This window comes from Cataglyphis hispanica, chromosome 8 (assembly GCF_021464435.1).
Source record: "Cataglyphis hispanica isolate Lineage 1 chromosome 8, ULB_Chis1_1.0, whole genome shotgun sequence".
Lineage (NCBI taxonomy): Eukaryota > Metazoa > Arthropoda > Insecta > Hymenoptera > Formicidae > Cataglyphis > Cataglyphis hispanica.
Window position 1 is genome coordinate 1,973,532 of NC_065961.1, and position 20,938 is coordinate 1,994,469.

At 32.9% G+C, this 20,938-nt stretch overlaps 1 protein-coding gene across 2 annotated transcripts in view; it reads left to right on the plus strand.

Moving 5' to 3' along the window:
* Positions 1-4,113, plus strand: part of LOC126851383 (calcium-transporting ATPase sarcoplasmic/endoplasmic reticulum type) — a 41,366-nt gene extending 37,253 nt beyond the window's left edge. Inside the window, exon 14 of one of the 2 annotated variants that reach the window (XM_050595301.1) lies at positions 345-4,113. In XM_050595301.1, coding sequence (XP_050451258.1) covers positions 345-370 — 26 coding nt within the window. In that variant the 3' untranslated portion in view covers positions 371-4,113. The remainder of the gene's footprint in view (positions 1-344) is intronic. The other variant, XM_050595300.1, reaches the window with a different exon arrangement.
* The last annotated feature ends 16,825 nt before the right edge of the window (positions 4,114-20,938 follow it).

A 20,938-nucleotide genomic window follows, 5' to 3' on the forward strand; every position in this document is an offset into this window, starting at 1 on the left:
GAAGATGTAATATACAGAGATATTTCTGTATATTTTATACATTCCTTATCACCAGCATATGATGATAATTTGTATAAATTTTAAGTTCAAGAGGATTTATTGTAATACATTCGTATTATATATGTAAATACACATGTACATTTTACAAAATTCTAGATATATAATCTCTTCACGATTAATCACACGATCATTCACACCACCGCACTAACTGTCACCAGGCTTGCATCGATTAGCAGCTGCATTCCGCTCCGTAGTGGACGAGGCGCATGGCTTGCCGTAGCTGAGCCAGCGAGAGTGGCTTGGCATGTGGTGAAATAATCGATGTTACCCTCGTATGATTGCAGTGGCACCGCCAGTGACGCCAAAATAAAGACGGAGTGGGCGTAGGGCGAATCTTGAGAAAGAGAGAGCGAGACACCTATAATCGGCCGCAGCCGAGAAATCTCGGCGACTCAGCACTCACACTACACTCTCGAGCTGCTCTCAGAAGAGGGATCGGAGACATCTTTTATAACAGAAAAAAAAAATTCCCCCCAAGAATGCGAAACTAAAGCATCCCTCATTCCCCTCCAACACACGCATCGCATCACATAAACACGCGCACGCACTCCCCGCGTTGCACGTTCGTCTGCGTGACAATTGGACGTCCAAGATCTTCCGATCGAAAGATGACGGAAAAGAAGGAAGAGAACGAATGTACGACTAGCTTAGAATGATTAGAGTATTGTCGCAGTCTTTGTCCATCTTTAACTGATACTTTTATTCATATATTATATTGTACGCGCCAGTAGGTTTCTAATTATACCATGATTGTGATGATAAGCAAATAAGGATATTGATTTTACTTGAATCAAAACTCGTACTTTATTTCATTTGTCACTATTGTATCGAAAGGAGAACGCATCGTCGAGATACAATAATTTCTTTTTTTTTTTTTTATCAAAAGGAAGTTTTTTTTTCATGCAAAACTGCAACGATTTTGTGATCTTTCCTTTTCGCAAGGATCCGTACATTCGTTCATTCGAGCAAATCTCGTCCAATTAATCTCATTCGATTAATCCGAAGACCGATCGTTTCAGATCGCCGATGTCGAGAGGAGGATGCAGGAGCGCGCTATAAAATAGCTAGCCTTGCACGCTGCGAATCTTTTCCACTTTAGTTCTCCATTCTTTTTTTCTTTAGGTCATCGCCGCTCGTTAATAGTTCTCGTGTGTGTTATGTTGCAGTAAATGAGGTGGTCGTCGACAAGTGGACCCATTAAATGAGTGGGTCGTCGACAGGCATGAATCCCACATACTCCGTCGTCGCCGCCCCACCGAGCGCGCGCAAAAAAAGAGCAAGCTCAGCCCGAAAATAAAAAAAAAGAAAACAGCCAAACGAACGAAATAACCGGCGCGCTTGCGTTTGCATCGCAAGCATCGCAGTAGAGCATCGCTATAATAACAAGAGAAACAGAGCAGCAGCAGCAACGTACTCGATAACCAGCTACCTATCGCGACCTTCTTTAATTCGGGACTCTCCCCGATCAATCGCTACATCGCCTCGCCGCCGCTGCTTTTTTTTCATTTCAATCTTCTCTTCTCCCTTTCCGCAAGATTGCTGCGCGAAAGATCGTTCGAATCGAATTCGTCGTCTCGCGGCGAAAGCGAAGCGAGCGAACAGCTTGGGATGACTCTTCATCGTTTCGGTGTCTAGAGTCGCATTAACGTTCTTAACTCAACGACTGTGCCTTCTTAGAGCCGTTTGCATCAATATTGACGCTAATCTTTTCTCTGTCTCTATACAAAGTGAACGTTGAAAACTTGAGGTTGCAAAGTACTGCGACTTGCGAAATTTTGAAAAGACAAATTTGATCGGTTCTTTATTCTGAGCCGCACAGTTATTTTTGATATTAATATTTATATCACGCGATATATATTTTTTCTAAAAAAAAAAAAAACAGATGCCAATCGAAACTCGAAATATAATAATTAAAATGACTGGATTAATAGAAAGATTTTCTTCATTAAAAAATTATTAATTGATTCTTTATTATATAGCATTCTTTTTTTGATTCGACACTTTGTATATTAGATAAAATGTGAGTGAAAGATTGGCTGATTTTATTCATCGGTGCAATTCAGCCTTAGTTTCGAGCGAGGAATGAGAATGTGATATAGCTGATTGTGAAAAAGTAGAGGAGCATTGCCTTATACTCCTTTAGCCCTTGACGTCCCGTGTTAACACATATAATATTTTTTTGTCCAAATAACTGTCAATTGATCATTTGTATTTTTGAGATGACGGCTTATCCAAAATCTTTGAGCGAGATCCTTAAAGTAAAATTGTATCTCTCAATGAAATGATAACCCGATTTTCTTAAAACCTTATTAATGTAGCGGATAGAATCGTGTTCGCTTTTCGTTTATGCTTTCGATTTAATTAAATCTCATTATTCCTTCTCTATTTTTTTTTTTAGATGCGCTTTTTTTCTCTCGCCACTTCGCGCTTGCTTTCACGTCACTTTATTAATGTGAAGCTCTATCTACTTTTTTTTATTTTTCTTTTTTCCTGTTTTTACATTTTTCTTTTCTTTTATTTTGTCTATAATCTTTTTGATATGAACTTTTCGGTAAGCGATACATTTCCCCTAACAAACTTGGCTGTCGCGTGTCCTTGGTTATACAAATGGATAAAGGGCAACAATCTATATTTTCAATCAAAGCTAACTGTATTAAAACAATCTTTGCTTCTTAATAACACAAGTGCAAAGCCAGTTTTGGTCTGTTTAAAAATATGAAAGATATAAATGTCATATTAGTGACGAAATTAGTCAACTGTTATTTGATTGTGAAGATTGCAAATTTTCCGGTACATCTTTTATAAAGGTGTGAATTGTCTCATCAGAAGACATAATTCCTCTCCGAAAAAAAACGAATGCGGCCACCTATCAGGAATCCTTTTCTCTCCTTCCTCCTTTAATTTCCGAGACGCCGTATACCGATGAATAAGCGTTAGATTAGGTATCTAATCGCACACGCAGAGAGATTAGATACTCAATCTCTCCCCTGTCAGCCACGAACGACGGAATAATCTTTCGTAGCTGCAAACGTTTGGTTCGACGATGAAAAAAAGACCGTCACCCGTACCTGGAACGCTCAATGATGTCACAGTCCGTCCGCGCGCGCTCGCGTTTATCTAGCGAACAGTCGCGAGAGAGAGAAAGAGAGAAAGGAAGAGAGAATCTCAGCAATCCTATTCAACAAAAAATAAAAAACGAGAGAGAGAGAGAGAGAGTGTGTGTGTGTGTCTATTCCTATCGCTCGAAGAACGAAGAAACCTACTCGCACATCTTTCAAGATCTCCAAGGGTCTTTCAAGGGATGCTGCAACGCGCCGCATCGCTGCATATATTCGCGGTCATGTGAAGGTGCACGGTGAAGGTGCTATACAGCCGGATGCTGGACGATAGGGAAGAATGTCGACCGGAAGAGCCGTTCGTACTTCTCGGAACGGATCGATGAGGGGATCGAGAGTGATGACTCCGCGAAACGACACGGTTTCGAGCAGTGACGTAACTTTCGCGACTGGAGGCTGCCACGTAGGGATGATGCGTTTCGCGCGAGTAACTTCGTCCTTCGTGCAGTGATGGCACAGCAAACATGCCTGCGATCTACGATCGCAAACGCGCTGCGCCATCGTTGAAAATGTTTCTCTCACACGAGCCGTCCCGCACCGATGATGGTACATACCATCTTTGAAAGAGCATTCTGCGGCATCATCCCGGAGAAGATGATTTTCGGAAATCCTCGATGGATGGGAAAAAAGATCGCGAAAAGTGCCGGCTCGTGCGGGAAGAATCGTCTATCGGAGTGAAGGTTCGCCTCCGGACACGCATGAAACTTACGCCACCGTGGAGTCCAGTATAATCACGAGTTAAGTAATTATTGTAAATATATCTGTCGTGCACACGCGGCGATATAACGGAGGAGAGATATTATAAAGAGAAAAATATATATAATTATACATATATACATTATATATATATATATATTTTTTTTTTGTTCGTAAGAAAACGCACACAGATGGACGCGTCGTCGCTGCGGATGATAATAAATTATTGTTATTGATACTATCTTATTACTATTACTATTATTATAATTATAATTATTATAATTATTATTATTATTATTATCATCATCGCTACTATATTATTAGTATTACTGTTATCATAAAAACGCGTCACTTATTAAGTGATGTACTTGTATATTATCGTATATGGCGCGACCTTTTTTGAGATCCGGGCTCTTCGAGCGAGAAGGATTCGAACTGCCGAGGTTCGTGTGGGTTTTTTTTTTCTGTTTCCTTATTTATTTACACGATTGACCATTCTTCGTGATGAGATTAGAGGAGGAATTAGCCACCTCGCGGCGTTCTGATTGTTACTTAGAGAGAGAAAAAGGGAGAGAGAGAAAGAGAGACAGCCATTTCTGTTCATTTGGTTCGACTGCAACTCTCCTCGGCTTTTTCTCGGCTAAGACTGACGAGAGTTCTCGTAGCGATATAGGATAATTAATATCTGATCGTGGACACCGAACTGGACGACCGAGTATCGTTAGCGTAGCCTCTTCTCTTTCCGCGAAATCTCGTTTTCAGCTTCTCATCTTTAAAAATCGATCTTAAACCTGTCTCGGGAAAGATATGCCGTAACGTCATTCGGTATCACGTAATTAATCAGATCCCGGGATTCACTCTTGTACCCGCGAGAAGGAATCGCGATATCAACGGAGCTTCGTCAAACGGAATTATCGAGGCGCGCGTTAGCTACTTTCATATTACGGTTCGCTCCCGGTATTATTATCGTGTGTTGACACTTCTACATGCCTTCCCCAATTTTTTCTATTTCTCTTTACGCTCCATTCTCCCGCCCGTTTCCACACTCCCGTCTCTTCTACTTCTCCCTTACTGCTGTTCTTTTATCTCGTCGCGGTCTATGACACATTTGTCACGTCGCCGACTATCATCTCTCGCTCTATTCTCGATACGTACAATTAGCAATTAATAATTAAGAGTCAACGATCCGCGATGCAAAGTTTAAGGAATCGCCGTCCGAAATTGCGAGATTTCTTGTCGACTTTGTCTCTCGGCACTCTCGAAACTAAGATAAGTAGTAAAAGTCATATGTGACGAATCCCGATAGATAATATTGCCGTTGTGTATATATATATATGTATATATATATATATATATGTGTGTGTATGTATATATGTATGTATATATATATATATATATATATATATATATATGTGTAGTGTATATATATATATATATATATGATGTGTATATATATGTATGTATGTATGTATATTATTCTGTACTTTATATATCTGTTACATATTATGTACATATATATATATATATATATATATATATATATATATATATATATATATATATATGTATATATGTATGTATAAAAAAGAGAGCATTTTTTTGCACTCAAAAAAAAAAAAGAAATTGCTCCATGCATATACATTGCTCGCATCATCATCCTAATCGATCTACGTAAGATGCGCGTACGTATTGGTACGGATATTCGATCGAGGATACGGTGATCGATATGTACATACAGAATACGTAAATCAATCGTCCATCCTGTAATTAAAGTCTATCATTTTTAATGTACATGAAACTTATTATGGAGTGTAATAATCGTATTAAAAGAGGCGATCGCCCGCGCTAACGCTCCAATCGTTCTCGCTCGAATTGTCCACGTTGGAGTATACTCATAAGAACGAATTTCATTATTTTCTTCGAAAAACAGTGACAAACCTTGCACATTTCTAATGTACGCCGACAGCTCTGTACAAATAAAGGTTTGGAAATAATCGAGTCCTGCCGAGTCTTGCATCCATTCTATCTTACGTGATCTCCTCTTCGAAAAACGATTTATATTTTACAATGCTTATTGAATTAATATAATTATATAATTCTTTTTATTTATTTAAAGAAACTCTGAGTGCATTGCTTTCATATGATCAAATTTATATATTACATTTTCTCAAATTTGCATCTTAAAACTTCGATATTTGCAACTGCGTACTTACCTCTTAGGGAGCGAGGATCTGTAATATAAAATATTTATAATTTTCATGAAAATTTTAAAATTCGAAAACTTTAAGCCTATTTTTGAGAGTCGAATTCTTGAGAAACGAGAAAGAATTTTTTTTTGTCTCTTAATCTTTTTTGAAAATTTTTTTGTTTTACACTTTTCGTTCGATAAATCTTATTTATTTTATTTAATTGGAATTGCACTAATTTTCTTATTTTAATACATTCGAGAAATTATTATTGTATTTGTTCTACATCAGATATCATCAGCATAGCGAAATCGCGGATTATTCCGTGTGCAAATCCATGTATATATTTTCACGACAATAGGGGAAAATATTTCTTGTCTCAAGAAAAATATCAAAATGATATAGTTTGTGCGCGATTCATCACAAGATAGATTCTACATTATAAATTCAAATTGTTTTCAGCAATCACGGAATGGTATGAACTTTGAAGACGAAATATGATGTACATTTTCCACGCCGTATATATTTCAGTTTCATCACAAAATATATTTGTGTCGCAAATTTTTTGTATTTGAAATTTACACGCGGTTGTTTTTTATTTACAATTTAACAAATTGTTTTACCGCTAACATTTCTTATACCAAGAATACATATTTTCTTTATTATTTTATTTATTATTATTATTATTGTCTAAAATTTATGAGCCGCAAATCTTTCGTAGCAATATCTCAAAATGTTCGATTAAATCAAAACTTATAAACAATTGAAAAACAATTAGTACCTGTTTCTCTGATAGTACTAGTTTCTCTGATTCTGATTTGAAGAAATTATTAAAGCAAGTTAAAAAATTTTCAAATATATTGATTTCTTTCTTCACAGAGAGAACACTTTCGGAAATTGCTTCCTTAGTTATACGGATTCAATTAATCATCTTGCACGTATAGAATTTTTACTTCTTTACATATAAATTAGCTGCATTCGTTGCATGCATGATCTTCTGACGCAGTAATACATATCTACGTATTTCCAGACGCAGTAATACATCCTCACGCTGAGTGGACATAACTGCGTGTGGGCATAACTATCATATACATAGATGGATAGTCAGAGAGTCGCTGCATTCAATATCGATTTCTATAAAGGTTTGCGTATTATTTCTATTTGTTAATTAACGACCGCTTTTCATTAGACGATTAACACGACGTTTGATTTTAATAAAGGCTTAGTTCAAAACGAAAGTCTCGAAATTATACTGGAGCTTTAGCATTATAATAAACTTTAATTAATTGAATTTTTATTAACAATTGAAATATTATTAACAAAAAAATTTGTTATTTTCAAATCTTTTATTTCTTTTCAAGTTTGTCGGTCTAATTTTTTTACACTCTGTATATCATTTTTATCATTCGAATTATATATAATATAAATCGTCTAAAGTTTTTTTACGTGCTTTTCCAAAACTATCGAATATAATTTAATTGGCGCTGTCATTGACTCTATGAAATTGATTCCACCGAGACTAATTCCTTTGCAGTGAATAACATTACCTTAGGTTCACGCACCGGGCGCATTGCTGGAGCATTAAGTCAAGTTAATCGTGATATATGACAACGCTAAGCGCGTGTGGAGAAGTTGTCTCTCGCCCATACCGAATTACATCCTATATCTTCATATGTCGGCTTACCTTTAGGTAGTGCGCACATCAAAGCGAGTAATATATTGTCCGCTGACAAAATAACTTAGATAAACAATCCTTTGCGTGAGAGAAAATTCTTCAGATAATTAGCGGAAATTCTCGAGGGATATTGTATCAATATATTTAATTTTTATTTGTTTTTGAAACATTTTTGTTCCTGATATTCAAATTTATAAATTCTTTTTTTAAAAAAAAATATATAAAAATTTTTATGCAATTTTGTAAAAATACTATATTTTATTGTACATATTGAAACGCGTCCGTTTTTGTTTTAATTTCAATTTATCTTTTTCTTTCTCTCATAGCTTTTTTAAATATCGAAAAAGTTTAAAATTTAATTTTATATGTATTTAATAACGAATCGATGAAATTTTACGATCTATCCGTGTGGATGCAGCTTTACAGTTAAAACACGATCAATACAAATGTACACGCATAGTTTTGTATGCGTGAAATGCAGGCTTGACATTGCTTGCTCGACTCGAAATCATAATTATATGAGACGACAAAGGTATTAGTAACAAAACGAATGACATTAATATAATTGGAGCGTATTATAATACATGGTAAGTCTATTGCAAAATTGTTAGACTATAAAAATGTTTCTGTCAGAGCAAGTTGTATTTGATCAAATAATAACTTTATAAAATTGAAAATTTAATGCATAATTATTGGAATTTTAGCACGCCTTTGTATATTTGTTAACGAACAAAAATTGGCTGAAAATTATTGATCCGATAAATTTCCGCAATTATAACTTTACAAACTTACTAAAGATAAACTGTTTTCAAGATTTTTATCAAAATGTGTTTTCCACAGAATTTCGCAAGTTTATTAAAAAAAAATTTATTAATCTAAATAATGAACAATAAAATTATAAATATAATATTGCAATATATACTATATAAACGATATGTATCATGTTGAGCTTATTTACAATTGCGTTTTCGATCATTTGTAATCCCAAAACTACTAATATTTCGAATATATCTATTGAAAATGTTTGTTGAAAATTGATTAAAAAATCCGTAGGCAAAAAACAACGTAGAAAAATTCACAGGTAAAATTCCACAAATAAGCGGAATGTTCTGTATAAAAACGCTCGGTATCTCTCGGTATCAATTGGATTTCACCCTCGTAGGCTCCTCGTCGAAGTCGCGCGATCTTTTGCTTGATACGCTCTTCCCCGGAGGTGATGTAAAGGGCGAAAATCTGCGGTGCGCAAAGTCGGATCCGATGAAGCGGGTAGAAAGACGCGATCCGTGGGACAGCACGAATAATTCATCGAAATCCAGCGGGATTTAGAGCGGAAGGTACCGCGAATATGTGCCGAAACCCGAACGCCGAGGAGTCGTCATTCTCGACGCGGAGCTTTTCGTTCATGCTCTCGTATGCCATTAGTCGATACTCTGGCGAATGTCTCCGACAGATGGTCGTTTTGTCGAGCGGCAAGAAAAAGAGAGGAGAGGAGAAAGGGGAAAGTACTTTGATTTTCTCTCGTGCGATTCTGGATCTCACATCCGCCTCCTCCGCATCGTCTTCCGACATTAATATCGCTTCTTCGCGTGATCCTTCATTACGATTACTCCCGGTGAGTTCACCCGGGTGGTTTTCCTCCTCCGCGAAACGCATTTCTGCGAGCAACTCCAGCGATTTCTTGCTACGATTCGATCTTCCTGATCTGTGATTCTTCACATATGTCGGAAGATATGGTTGGGAGGAAAAACCAGCTAAAGCATTATTCCAGTCGTGCTTTTTCAGATATACTTATTTATCAAATTATCTATAGATTTTATGCATTTATTACACATTTTTTTCTTGAATTTTTATTTAAAATTTATTAAGTTTAAAATTTATTTAGTTAGGTTGTTGCTTAATTTTTTTTCTATTCTAATTACTTTATCAAAAACTACATTTTTTCTTCCAAAATAATATATAACTAATGATATTAAAAAAAAAAAAATTATATGATATATAATAAACAAGAAATTGATTGTGATATTGAAATAAAGTATTCTTGAGGAAAAAAAAATATAATTTTATTATTTAAAAAGATACAGTAGACAATTTTATTCTTTATATTTTTTTATGTTTGTGGATTAAACGTGACAACAAATCATATATATGTGAATAATATCGTGTAATAATGTTGTATTGGAAAATCATGCATCATAAAGTAGCTTAATGCGGCACGTAATAGTTCATATACCCTAAGAGCCGATTGCTTAAAGCCAGTTAATTTCTATCGTTTACGGTATCGTATCATTCGGAGCGGTACTTTAACGGCATTAATTAATCATTGGTCGAACGACGGCCGTAGACATAGCCGAGGTAAATACCTCGAAGGCTACTCGGAATTAATTAGATTTTGCACGCTAGAGTTAACGTTGAAGGATATCTTAATCCACCGTGTTTCCGTTCGAGCATGCCGTATAGTGGAATCATCTATCTGCGTCGGCTAACTCGATGGATGCGATTGAATTGATTGCACGATCGCGAAATTTTAAATATCATGTGATTGCGTCATATTACAGTTACGTCAGTCACCGTTAAATCAAGAGTTTTCTTTTGCTAATGATTATATCTCTTAATTCTCTCTGCATTAAACTCTGCAAAAATTCTTTCTTTGCTTTTAGAAACTTTATATCAAGAAGTGAAAATAAGAAATGAAATAGGAAAGAAAAAAAATTTATTTGCAATTAAAGAACCGAATTATTTGTTATATTTAACTCTATTCGAGTATTATGTTTGTGATGTCTTTTGGTCCTCTGAATGTAGATTATCACCGGTATATATGCAATATCGACACGATAATTCGACGTGTAATTGACAGGTAGCAGTCGGTTTATTTCATAATGCATTGACGTTTCTGGAAATCTTCCCATTTGCATTCCCGCTAGAATAACGCGATGTTTCATCCCGAGAGTACAAAAAAGATGAAGAATATTTTCGAATAAAATAAAAAAATTCGAAAAAAATATTATTAGCTATTATATTTAATAAATTATTTGTTATTATTTTTTTCCCTTATCTATTAAAGTTTATACTTATGTATATATATACATATGTGTGTGTGTGTGTGTATGTATATACATATTATATATTATTTAATTAATTTTAATATTTAAGTTATTTTTCTGATTATATTGTGTTATTATATGTTTATCTTTTATTTTTGCAAAATATCTTTAATATAGATGTACTTTGATCGCTTGATATAAATGACTGTTATTGATTATATTCGGGAATACAATGCACCATGTATATATATCTATATTTTGTTATGTTTACGACATTGATTAATATTTAATTACATGCATTATTATTGTCGCTGTAAATGTTTGATATGCGAATGGATACGTTTAAATAGAATACGTGTTATGCACAATATTCAAATAAGTGAATCAAATTTTTGAGATCAAATTATGTTTTTCAATGTGCCATAGAACGCAAAACAAAACGGATGAAAAGAGAACGGTATAGTATACCTTATTTAAAATTTACTAAACTATTTTTATACTAATGATACATATTTTTTTGAAATTCAATTTGAGGGGAGTTAATTTTAATATTTTAAATAAAGTGTCAATATTATTCACATCAAATAAATTTTTATCAAGCTTTGATTAAAAATTGCTTGCACAAAGAAAGAGACATCTAGAAAAAAATCTAACAAAGAGAGTATCCTGTCATCTTTTCATATTTCTCGTTGAGCACATATACGTTTAGCTATGCGTTAGGCAACATGCAGAATTGGAATTAAAGAAAAAATAATTGTAAAAGCAAGATTTATAGTTTAGATTAATAATCTTTAATTTGATTTATTACGATTATCTCTTGATATTATTTATTTTAAAAATTATTATATAATTTAAACATTGGAGTATTTTCTGAGATATATATATATATATATATATATATATATATATATATATATATATATGTACATTATATGATGATGATAATCTATGCAATGATAATCTATGTATTTAAGAATACGAAAGAGTAAAAGATTTGGGATTAAATCGACTGAGAGCTTAAAACTTTCAATTATGCCATTGTCTCGTTGCACAATCCTCGATCTCAAAAGCTCTTTATGATATATTCAAGCTTCAATCTGCTTTTAGCCAATTATCCACCTGACTTGACAGAATTTCACATCCGTCGCAACGGAAATGCGAACTTTGAATAATTGAAGTTTTTATTTACTTGATTGCTTGATCATCTTCATGTTTTATTCTATTCGAATTAAATTTTTGCACATTGAAAAAAAAATACAATTGCAAGGAAATTAATTTCAAACTTTTCAATTAGACATGTGTAACCGAGATGCGCGTAATCTTCATTGCTTGCGTCACGAATAATGAATAAATTAATTCAATTAATATTTACGATCGCGATGTATTTTATATATTTTCAAGTTTCTCTCGCGTCTTCTCTATCAGGTGTCTATTCAAATTTCCATTTAATTTTTCGTCCGCAATCTCGGATGAAGGACCATTGACGGACCACTCAAAATTTGATCGATACAAAGAGCTCCGAAGCGCGGCAATCGGCGCGCGCGTAGAGAGAAGAGTATTAAAAAGGGGGATGAGAATCTGTGTTGACAGCGGATCTGCGGAAAGCACAGCTATTCATACATTGATTAATCAATAGCGCAAGTGTTCGCGTCGCAAAGATCAAAGAACGTTAGATGCTAATCCGGACAAACTTTCGCGTCTCTGTCGCGAGGCAACCTTCCGATTCTTTATATCTATCTGTCTGCCTTAAATCTCGAGAAATGATATTTTCCCGCATCGATTATTTTTTAAAAAAACGCGGCATGAAAATTTCTTATCAAACATGTCTAAAAATTACAAAAAGATGAACTGCTAACAAGTTACGATAGATATAAATGTTAATCAAAAAGAAAAAGAAAAGATTAAAAATAAAACATAGTGTTTTTCAGGGATATAATTTAACAAAAAAATAAAACTAATACATCAATTTTGGTTTTTTTATTTGATCTTTCAAGAATAAGATTAAGATACGGCAAATATTACTTGGGCTAACTTTTAATTTTCTTAACATAAGTAATTTACCTAACGATGAGGAACACGTATTCCACATTTTCTATTATCAGAGTTTTCCCCTTTTTTTTTTTATCATTATAAATACTCGATGCTCTCTTTAATATTTCAATTTCTAGATTAAAGCCGCTCCGCTTTCTTATATTGGCCGCGGCTCGTAATTCTAATAATTTGTAACTTCATCGCAGCGCTTTTCACAGATCGTTTTCGCGCCTCGCATCCATGCCGATCGCTTCCGTTTGGTTCCGTTCATCACGGCCCATTACCCTCTCTCGTAAATATCATCTTTCGAGTGCTCGCCTTGAAAAGGATCATCAGCGCGCGGCGCTGCAGCCGATGCACTCAGCCGCGCGACTAATATCTTTTCCGTCGCGCGCCAGCGGAAATTAATTTATTCTCCTAGACGGCCGCGCGTTCGATCGCATTTATCATTCACGACTATGAGACATTCTCGTTTAAGGGAACACCGTTTTTACGCAAATCCACGATTAAGCGAAGAAATTTGAAAAATCATTATTTATTTTAATAAATTTTTTCATTAAAATTCATTGTGCGATAGACACGCGTTGTACGTAACAACGCGATAATATCTTTTCAATTTAATTTTATCGTATTACGATTGGAATAAAAAATTTTTAAAATAAGACAATTTGTTAAAAACAACTTTTTTCCTCTAAAATTTATGTTTATAATTTCCTAGGATTTTTTTACTTTTATTATTATGCTCACAAAATATATAATTGCACAATTACACTATTTACATTTATTTATACATAATATACAATTTAGAAAATTGAAAACGTTGTTTTTAAACAATTTGTGTTATTCATAATATATCCATTGTTTAAAAATTTGCGACGTTACGCTAAGTGTGAATTATGACAACTCGGAATGCGAAAATAATTAGACCCAAAACTCGAAAAATTCTTTCTCGCGAAAAATTTATCATCAAAATTTATTGCACATACGTTATTACGTGCAGTTGCATATTATCTACCGCAATTATATCATTTATAAACAGATAAAAGTCGAAAAATAAAAAGTCTATTTTTTAAACATATTGCAATAATATTTTATCGCTAACATTTATTATATTACTGTGTTTTGCAAATTTTTTCTCTTGTCGTACTTTAATAAGCAACTTTATGTAATTACATATTTATATGTATAGTTTCATATATTTTACGTAAATTGTTTTCTCTTTCATAAATTTTTATGCGTTCATTTAACGTGTAAAATTCAAGATACAAGTAATCTCTATCTCCACTATTTTTGCCGTTCGGGATATCATGCAGTTATTGTCTCTTCTCGTTTGTGGACGGTGAGTTTCGAGCTTGTCAGGTCTAAGACAGTGTTTGCTTGAAATTCGAAATCGATATCGCCACGACACATGCGAGTTCAGATCGGAGTGGTATGAGATCGAACGACTTGTACTAATGTAATCGCACGTATATCCGGAAATCCGACTCGCGCTCACATCAATGTTGATCAATGTTTAATGGTTAAGACAGGATATCATCAATCGGAAACTGACGTACTATTTCGGTCTTTAAATAAATAAAATGCAAGAGACACATAAATAAAGTACTATTAAAAATTCATTTGTTGATGTATATAAGCAAACGAATTATTCAATTTTGTCGTGCAAATTCTGAATCTCTCGTCGAATGTACGCTTCTATATGGAAAGATCGCAAATCTAATGACGTATTTTAATCTATAAATTTTTTCAGCGATTCACAAAGGTTTAACGGTGAGGATTGAAGAGTCGTCGTCCACAAGAAGCTTTACGTTTGATCGAATCGTCGTTTCAGCGAAAATCGACTTCAAATTGCTTGCAGAATCCATTGATGAAAGAAACGACGACAGTTCTGGAACATCCCGTACATCTTTCCCATCGTACTTTACGTCGGATACACGAGTGCCGGTGACTTTCACCTGTCTGCGTATTTATGTGTCTACCTACCTACCAAGTTTTAAGTTGCAAGAAGAGTTTTCAGTCTCTCGTCGTATCCGTTCGAGCAGAATCTTCAGTGAAAGATTATTTGTCAATAAATCTCCGAGCAAAAGACGAGCAGAAAAGCAAATGAGTCTTGTCGAGAGAGAAGCTCGATGGAAATATATTATACATTAATTCACGCCGAGATATTTAAATTTTATTAAACTCTCGAATCGCTTATTCATCTGCCCTAAGTTCTTATTTATGAAGAGAAAGATTTGAATCTTTCATGAATTGCGTCTGCGAGCTTATATACAATTCAGACATTCATGGAACATTTTTGACTGTATCTGTTTGAAAGGTTCGATGTGAAAACCAGATATGAATCTGCGTAAAAATTTCTTGAAGCGTTATAATTAATTACATATCATAGTTTTTTATTATTTCGCGAGCCAAATAAAAATCTTAGATCGACATAATATTTAAAGTGAAAAGGATTAAGGAACAAAATTCTTCTACTTTTGTTTTTGACGTGAGAAAAAAATTTCAATTTGTCAATCAATACTTTTTACAGCACAATTCTTTAGGTCACATCTATGCCTTCTCACATATGACGGCTACAAGTCGCATACTTTATAAGAGCGACGTATCCCCCGTGAACACGGCGCCTTGTATTTTCAATAAACTTATGCAAATACACGACTGCCTCTTGCTCCACCTATTTCTCCCAACCCTTTTCACATCCTCCGCCCCAAAGGAATCTAAACAACCTGTCGTAAGCCAGTTCCAGTAGAAGAATGTCGAATTTTCCCAACGGGGTAGCTTCGCTATTTCCACGTTGATGTTCTTTGCCGTTTTTATCGAGAATTTTCATGACAGATTCCGCTCGAGCAACGAATAAATCTCGTACGCACGAACGCAAACGCGATTTTTCGACGTTGCGATGATCGATGTTATTAGGCAGCTGTTTATCTCCAGCGATATACATGCCATTTACTGATAGGAATACGATTACGATCTTATCGATCAGCGGGATGACAAATTGTCCCTAAGCCGTCAGATTAAAGCACCGAAACTTGTATTGAACTTGTATGAGAAAAAGCATATATAATGTTATTGCTTCTGTGAATCCGGATTTAAATTCCTGATTAATCTTGATTAATTTTTTTTTTACTCTTGCAACTTATTTGGTAAAAAGTTTTCGTAAATGCAACACATATGTCTTAGATGTATCTTAATAGATCTACAAGCACAAGATTTTGAAATAATCGAAAAGTATCTGGATCAAAAAAATCGATGTTAAACTTGTTTTTAAATCTGAAAAATCTCGTTTGTGATAAGATTTTTATTTAATTGTTACATATTTTGCTATCGCATACTGCCATAGTTTTACGATCAAATATTCAGGCTACATGATGTTATGCATCTAAGTAGTTTGCCAAGAGGAAAAACGAAAAGCAATCACCGGAAATAATCCAAACTGATCAAAAGTTTTACAAAGTGTAATAACTCTTGACGTTGCAAAAAGCTTTTAATGCGAAACTTTTATTACCAAACTCTACTTCTCTTATTTACTACGCTTTGTCAGAGCCGATAATTGTTAAAACGTTAACTACTTGTTGCATGACAACAAATTTCATTTTTACGCCGAATGGAATCTAGGCAATTGGCGAATAATCGATATTAGATTGCTCTAACGGATACGTCAAACAGAATTCATTTCACGAAAATTTATGATTTACTTGCAGAAGCGCTGCGATGCATTCAAGAAAAATTACTAGGTGATCCGATGCAATGGTGTGTGCATTAGATAGATGTATTGGATGCGCATCGAGAGAAGCAATAATTTTGAAAAGAGAAACCTCTAATAATTTAATAATTTTTCTTTTATTATATTAAATAAGTAACATAGCGCGAGCAACAAAAACTGTCTATTGTCAAGCGATATCTTATATATGTATAGCTACACTCGAAGTGAAAAAGATCGCTCATTTGTATCTCCGGCTTGATAAATAACTTTTTATCGATTCGTACTTCCTTGAGATGCGTTATATTCTTCTACTTTTTCGAAAGACAGCACGAAATAGAAAATACTGATCGCGTATAAAACGGTGAATAGCTATCTTTTAGATTAATTGCGATCTCAACGAAATTGTCCATTAATCCTAATATTCTATCACCTATTTTTCTATCATCTTTCACATAAATAGTTTTTCTCAATCTTATTGTAAATTAAAAATAATAATTATTATTATCAGAAAAGCAAATTAAGATGTATAAAACCGCGAATACATAATAAAAAAATATTACACAATGCCAGCATTTTTAAACATGCAGGAAAAAAAACATGGCCACAGTGTACATACATTATGCGTTTAACATTACAGAAATTATTTAAATAGAAATTTTCTTAAATAATTTTTATCTCATTCTGAGTATTTACTCATAAAGTTGCCATGAGAAAAAAAATTATAAAATATTTTTAACAAAAATCAATTCAATTTTTAGATAAAAAAATCTATAATAGATTAGATTATAAATATATTTTTTTTATTATTAATCGCAAGTTTAATCGCAAATTATGGTAGAACCGTGAAACTCGGCGCTAATCAGAATTTTCTGGTTCGCACGATTCTCTTATAAAAGGAATTCATGTATTAGTAACGCAATGTTCATGCATTACGTGATATATTAATCGTTGTTTTAATAATTGACCTATAATTAAAAATTCCTATGTAATTTATATTCCGTTTGTATATACGTCACAGTACGGAAAATATTCAATAAAGTTTTGAAAATATGAATTATCAATAGCATGGTATTCGGCCTTGGCGATATAAACATTGGCGCGCTATTGTTTATGTATCACGGCCTTGTTATTATTCATTCGGAGATACTTGAATAAAACTGTAGTGGGGTGAGACGCTCAAATTCCTTTCTTACGTGTTGTCATTCGCACGGCGATACTCGAGCAGTAAAGTAATAAAGCGCGAGCACTTCGTCAAATTTCTTTTCTAAATACGATTGCGACAAATATTAAAAAATAATTTGATATGATAAATATTAATTATCTTTTACATAACATCTTAAATAATACATCATTATATCGTAATATAAATAAATCTCGAGATGCGTATTTCGTGTGATATAATCAAGAAGTGACAGAAATCAAAATTATAAATAATTGGTTCATCGCGATTTTTCTTCTTTTTTATAAGCAATAATTATTTCTTTAAAAATACTTAAAGTTTAATTATATTTAGTCCGGCCTTTTTTGACTTTTCGATCATTTAAATATGATTTGGATTGCATTGAGAACGCATAATAAAATAGTCGGATCGCAGGTCAAAGTCAAATTAACATTACGATAAGCTTCGTGATACATTAATCGTTTATTAAATAATTGATCTATAATTTAAAATATTTGTATAATTTATTATTCCGCTTATATATATACGTCATGGTATATATTTTCGGTTGCAAAATATCAATAACATGGTTCGGCCTTGACGGAGTAAACATTAGCGCGCTATTGCCAAAGTGTTATGACTTACAGCTTTGTTATCATTCATACAGCGACGCTCGAGCAGTAAAGTAATGGTGCGAGACGGTTCGTCAAATTTCTTTTCTAAACGCGATCGCGATAGATATTAAAATATATCGCTATAATTATTATAATATAATAATTATAATATAATAATTATGATTATAATATAATTATTATAATTAACGATTAATTAACTTTTAAAAATAAGAAATAAAAATAATAATTTAATAACAGAGATAGCGTACTCTTACGAGTGGCGCATGATTTTGGCATTGTGTATTAAAAACATTAAAAATGTTGTTCATTTTCTCTTTTACGATATAATGAAGCGTATGTTTTGTGCAATTGTTCCGCGATCACAAATGCCGGTGTAAAGTATGCGAGTATCATATATTTGACAAATAATAATTAATTGTGTTTTTGCGAGTGAATGTGAATGTCATGAGAAAACAATAAGAGAAGAAAAGGAGATAAGCATTCGACGATGGAGCAGAGTTATTTATGTGTGATAAATAATTTCTATTACGACTCTAACAACCTGAGAGGAGGAGGAGGAGGCCTAGGAGAGGCATCCTGCATCGGCGGAGCAACCCAAAGGTAAGTAATTATTTGTATATTAATTATTATAAATCCCGTACATGCATTAATTCGATCATAATTTGAATAATTTAAACAAGAGAGAATCATACTATAAAAATTTTTATTTAAAAAAAAAAATAGTTTTCTTATTTTAGAATTTATAAAATTATTCCATATTTATATACTTTTTTATTATTATACGCATCGGATATAAAATTCGGTGTGTACAATAATAATTTCTTGAAATATTAATTATTTCAAGCGTTGCTATAATTTGGATTTTATATTTGTGTGTTGCAGACAACGTAGCCTCAAGACCAAATCTCCGCTGTGTTGCGCATCAGTGCCGGTGAGTGACAAAATTTTATTTAATTTTAAGGTAACGGATTTATAGATTGTAGATGTACATTGTCAATTGTAGATTGGAGATAAATCCGTTACTTTTAAATGGATGAGCTAAAACAGAATAACTTTTAATAAATTCTTTTGATATACATTGCAAAAGTAAACTCTAAATGAAGGAAGATTACTGAAAACATTTTTTTCTAATAGATGTAGATTTTATTTGATTTATTAAATAAATAAGAACGCTAGTAATTTTTATTTCATCAATTATTCATTTTCATCAATTATTTCAATATCAATTATATACGTGATGTAATTTATTTTTATAATCACCAATCTTAATCTAATTTCTTATAGCTCATTCATATCGTAGAATCTGTTTCTAGATACTATTCTTAAATTTTGTTTTAATTGATATAAAGCCAAATAATCAATCAATTAAATTACCTATATGAAAATAAATGGCATATATGTTGTGTAAAATAATCTTATTTGATTATAAATTATATATTATTATATATTATTACATAAATTAACATTTTATATTATTATTATATATATTATTATATAAATTATATATCAATATTTTATATATATAATTTTAATCAAATTTATATATTTATCATAATTTATCATAATTTTTTTAATCAAAATTTTAATTGATAATTTGGCTTTGTCTTAGTCAAAATAAAGTTATAAACGTCTAACAAACGATCGTAAAGTCACACGATCGTCAAAGAGCGTGAAACATTTACGCTCGTCTGCCGGCAACAATAATTGCTCGGCAAAAGAAGGAGTTTATCTCCTTATCAGCGCAAGATAAATTTTGCGCTTATTCGTCAGCAACAACAAATAGCCGGCTATGAAAGGAATGTATCTCTTTTTTTGACCTCTGGTTAGAGATTGATCCAGAAAGCCAGGAGCAACGAAAGATAGTTCCACCTGGCCTGAAAAATAGATATAGGCTATGCAAAATAGGGGGCTTATATTGATCAAAATGCTTAGCGAGAGACACATAAGGTACGATTGCGATACGCGAGTAGGACACACGGTTAGGGCACGCGGTTAGGGCACGCGATTAGGGCACGTAATTAGGACACACAGTTAGGGCACGCGATTATAGCGATATGTATTTCAAATCTCCTGGTTCAGCCAAGCAGAATTGTTAGGGTTATATATATATAAGACATTAAAAATCAGTTCTAGATTAGAGCTTTTAGATACATGTATTATTATTATTATTATATATATATATATATATATATATATATATATATATATATATAATAAAATACATGTGCAAATCAACATATCATCCTAAAAAATTTTATATTTTTTAATTATTATATTATATACGAAATTATACATGTATATAAATATAACGTAAAATGTGCGGATATTTAAAAACTTTGAGACAAATCAAATGGGTACCCTGATATCACTAAAAAATCGACAAATTTATTTATTTAAATGCTACAGAAAAATAGCTTAGAATTAATTACTTGAAATTATATCGATTTATCTTGCAAAGTATTTGAATTAAAATATTTTAAATTTTGCTGTTATTGGGTTCGATTCATCTCGAACATTTGATATCCGAAAATTATTTATACTCGCATTTAACAGATTTCTAGCTATAATAAAGATACATGTTTTATTATCCATAAATATAGTCATTCGTAACCACATTTTCATAAAAAAATTGT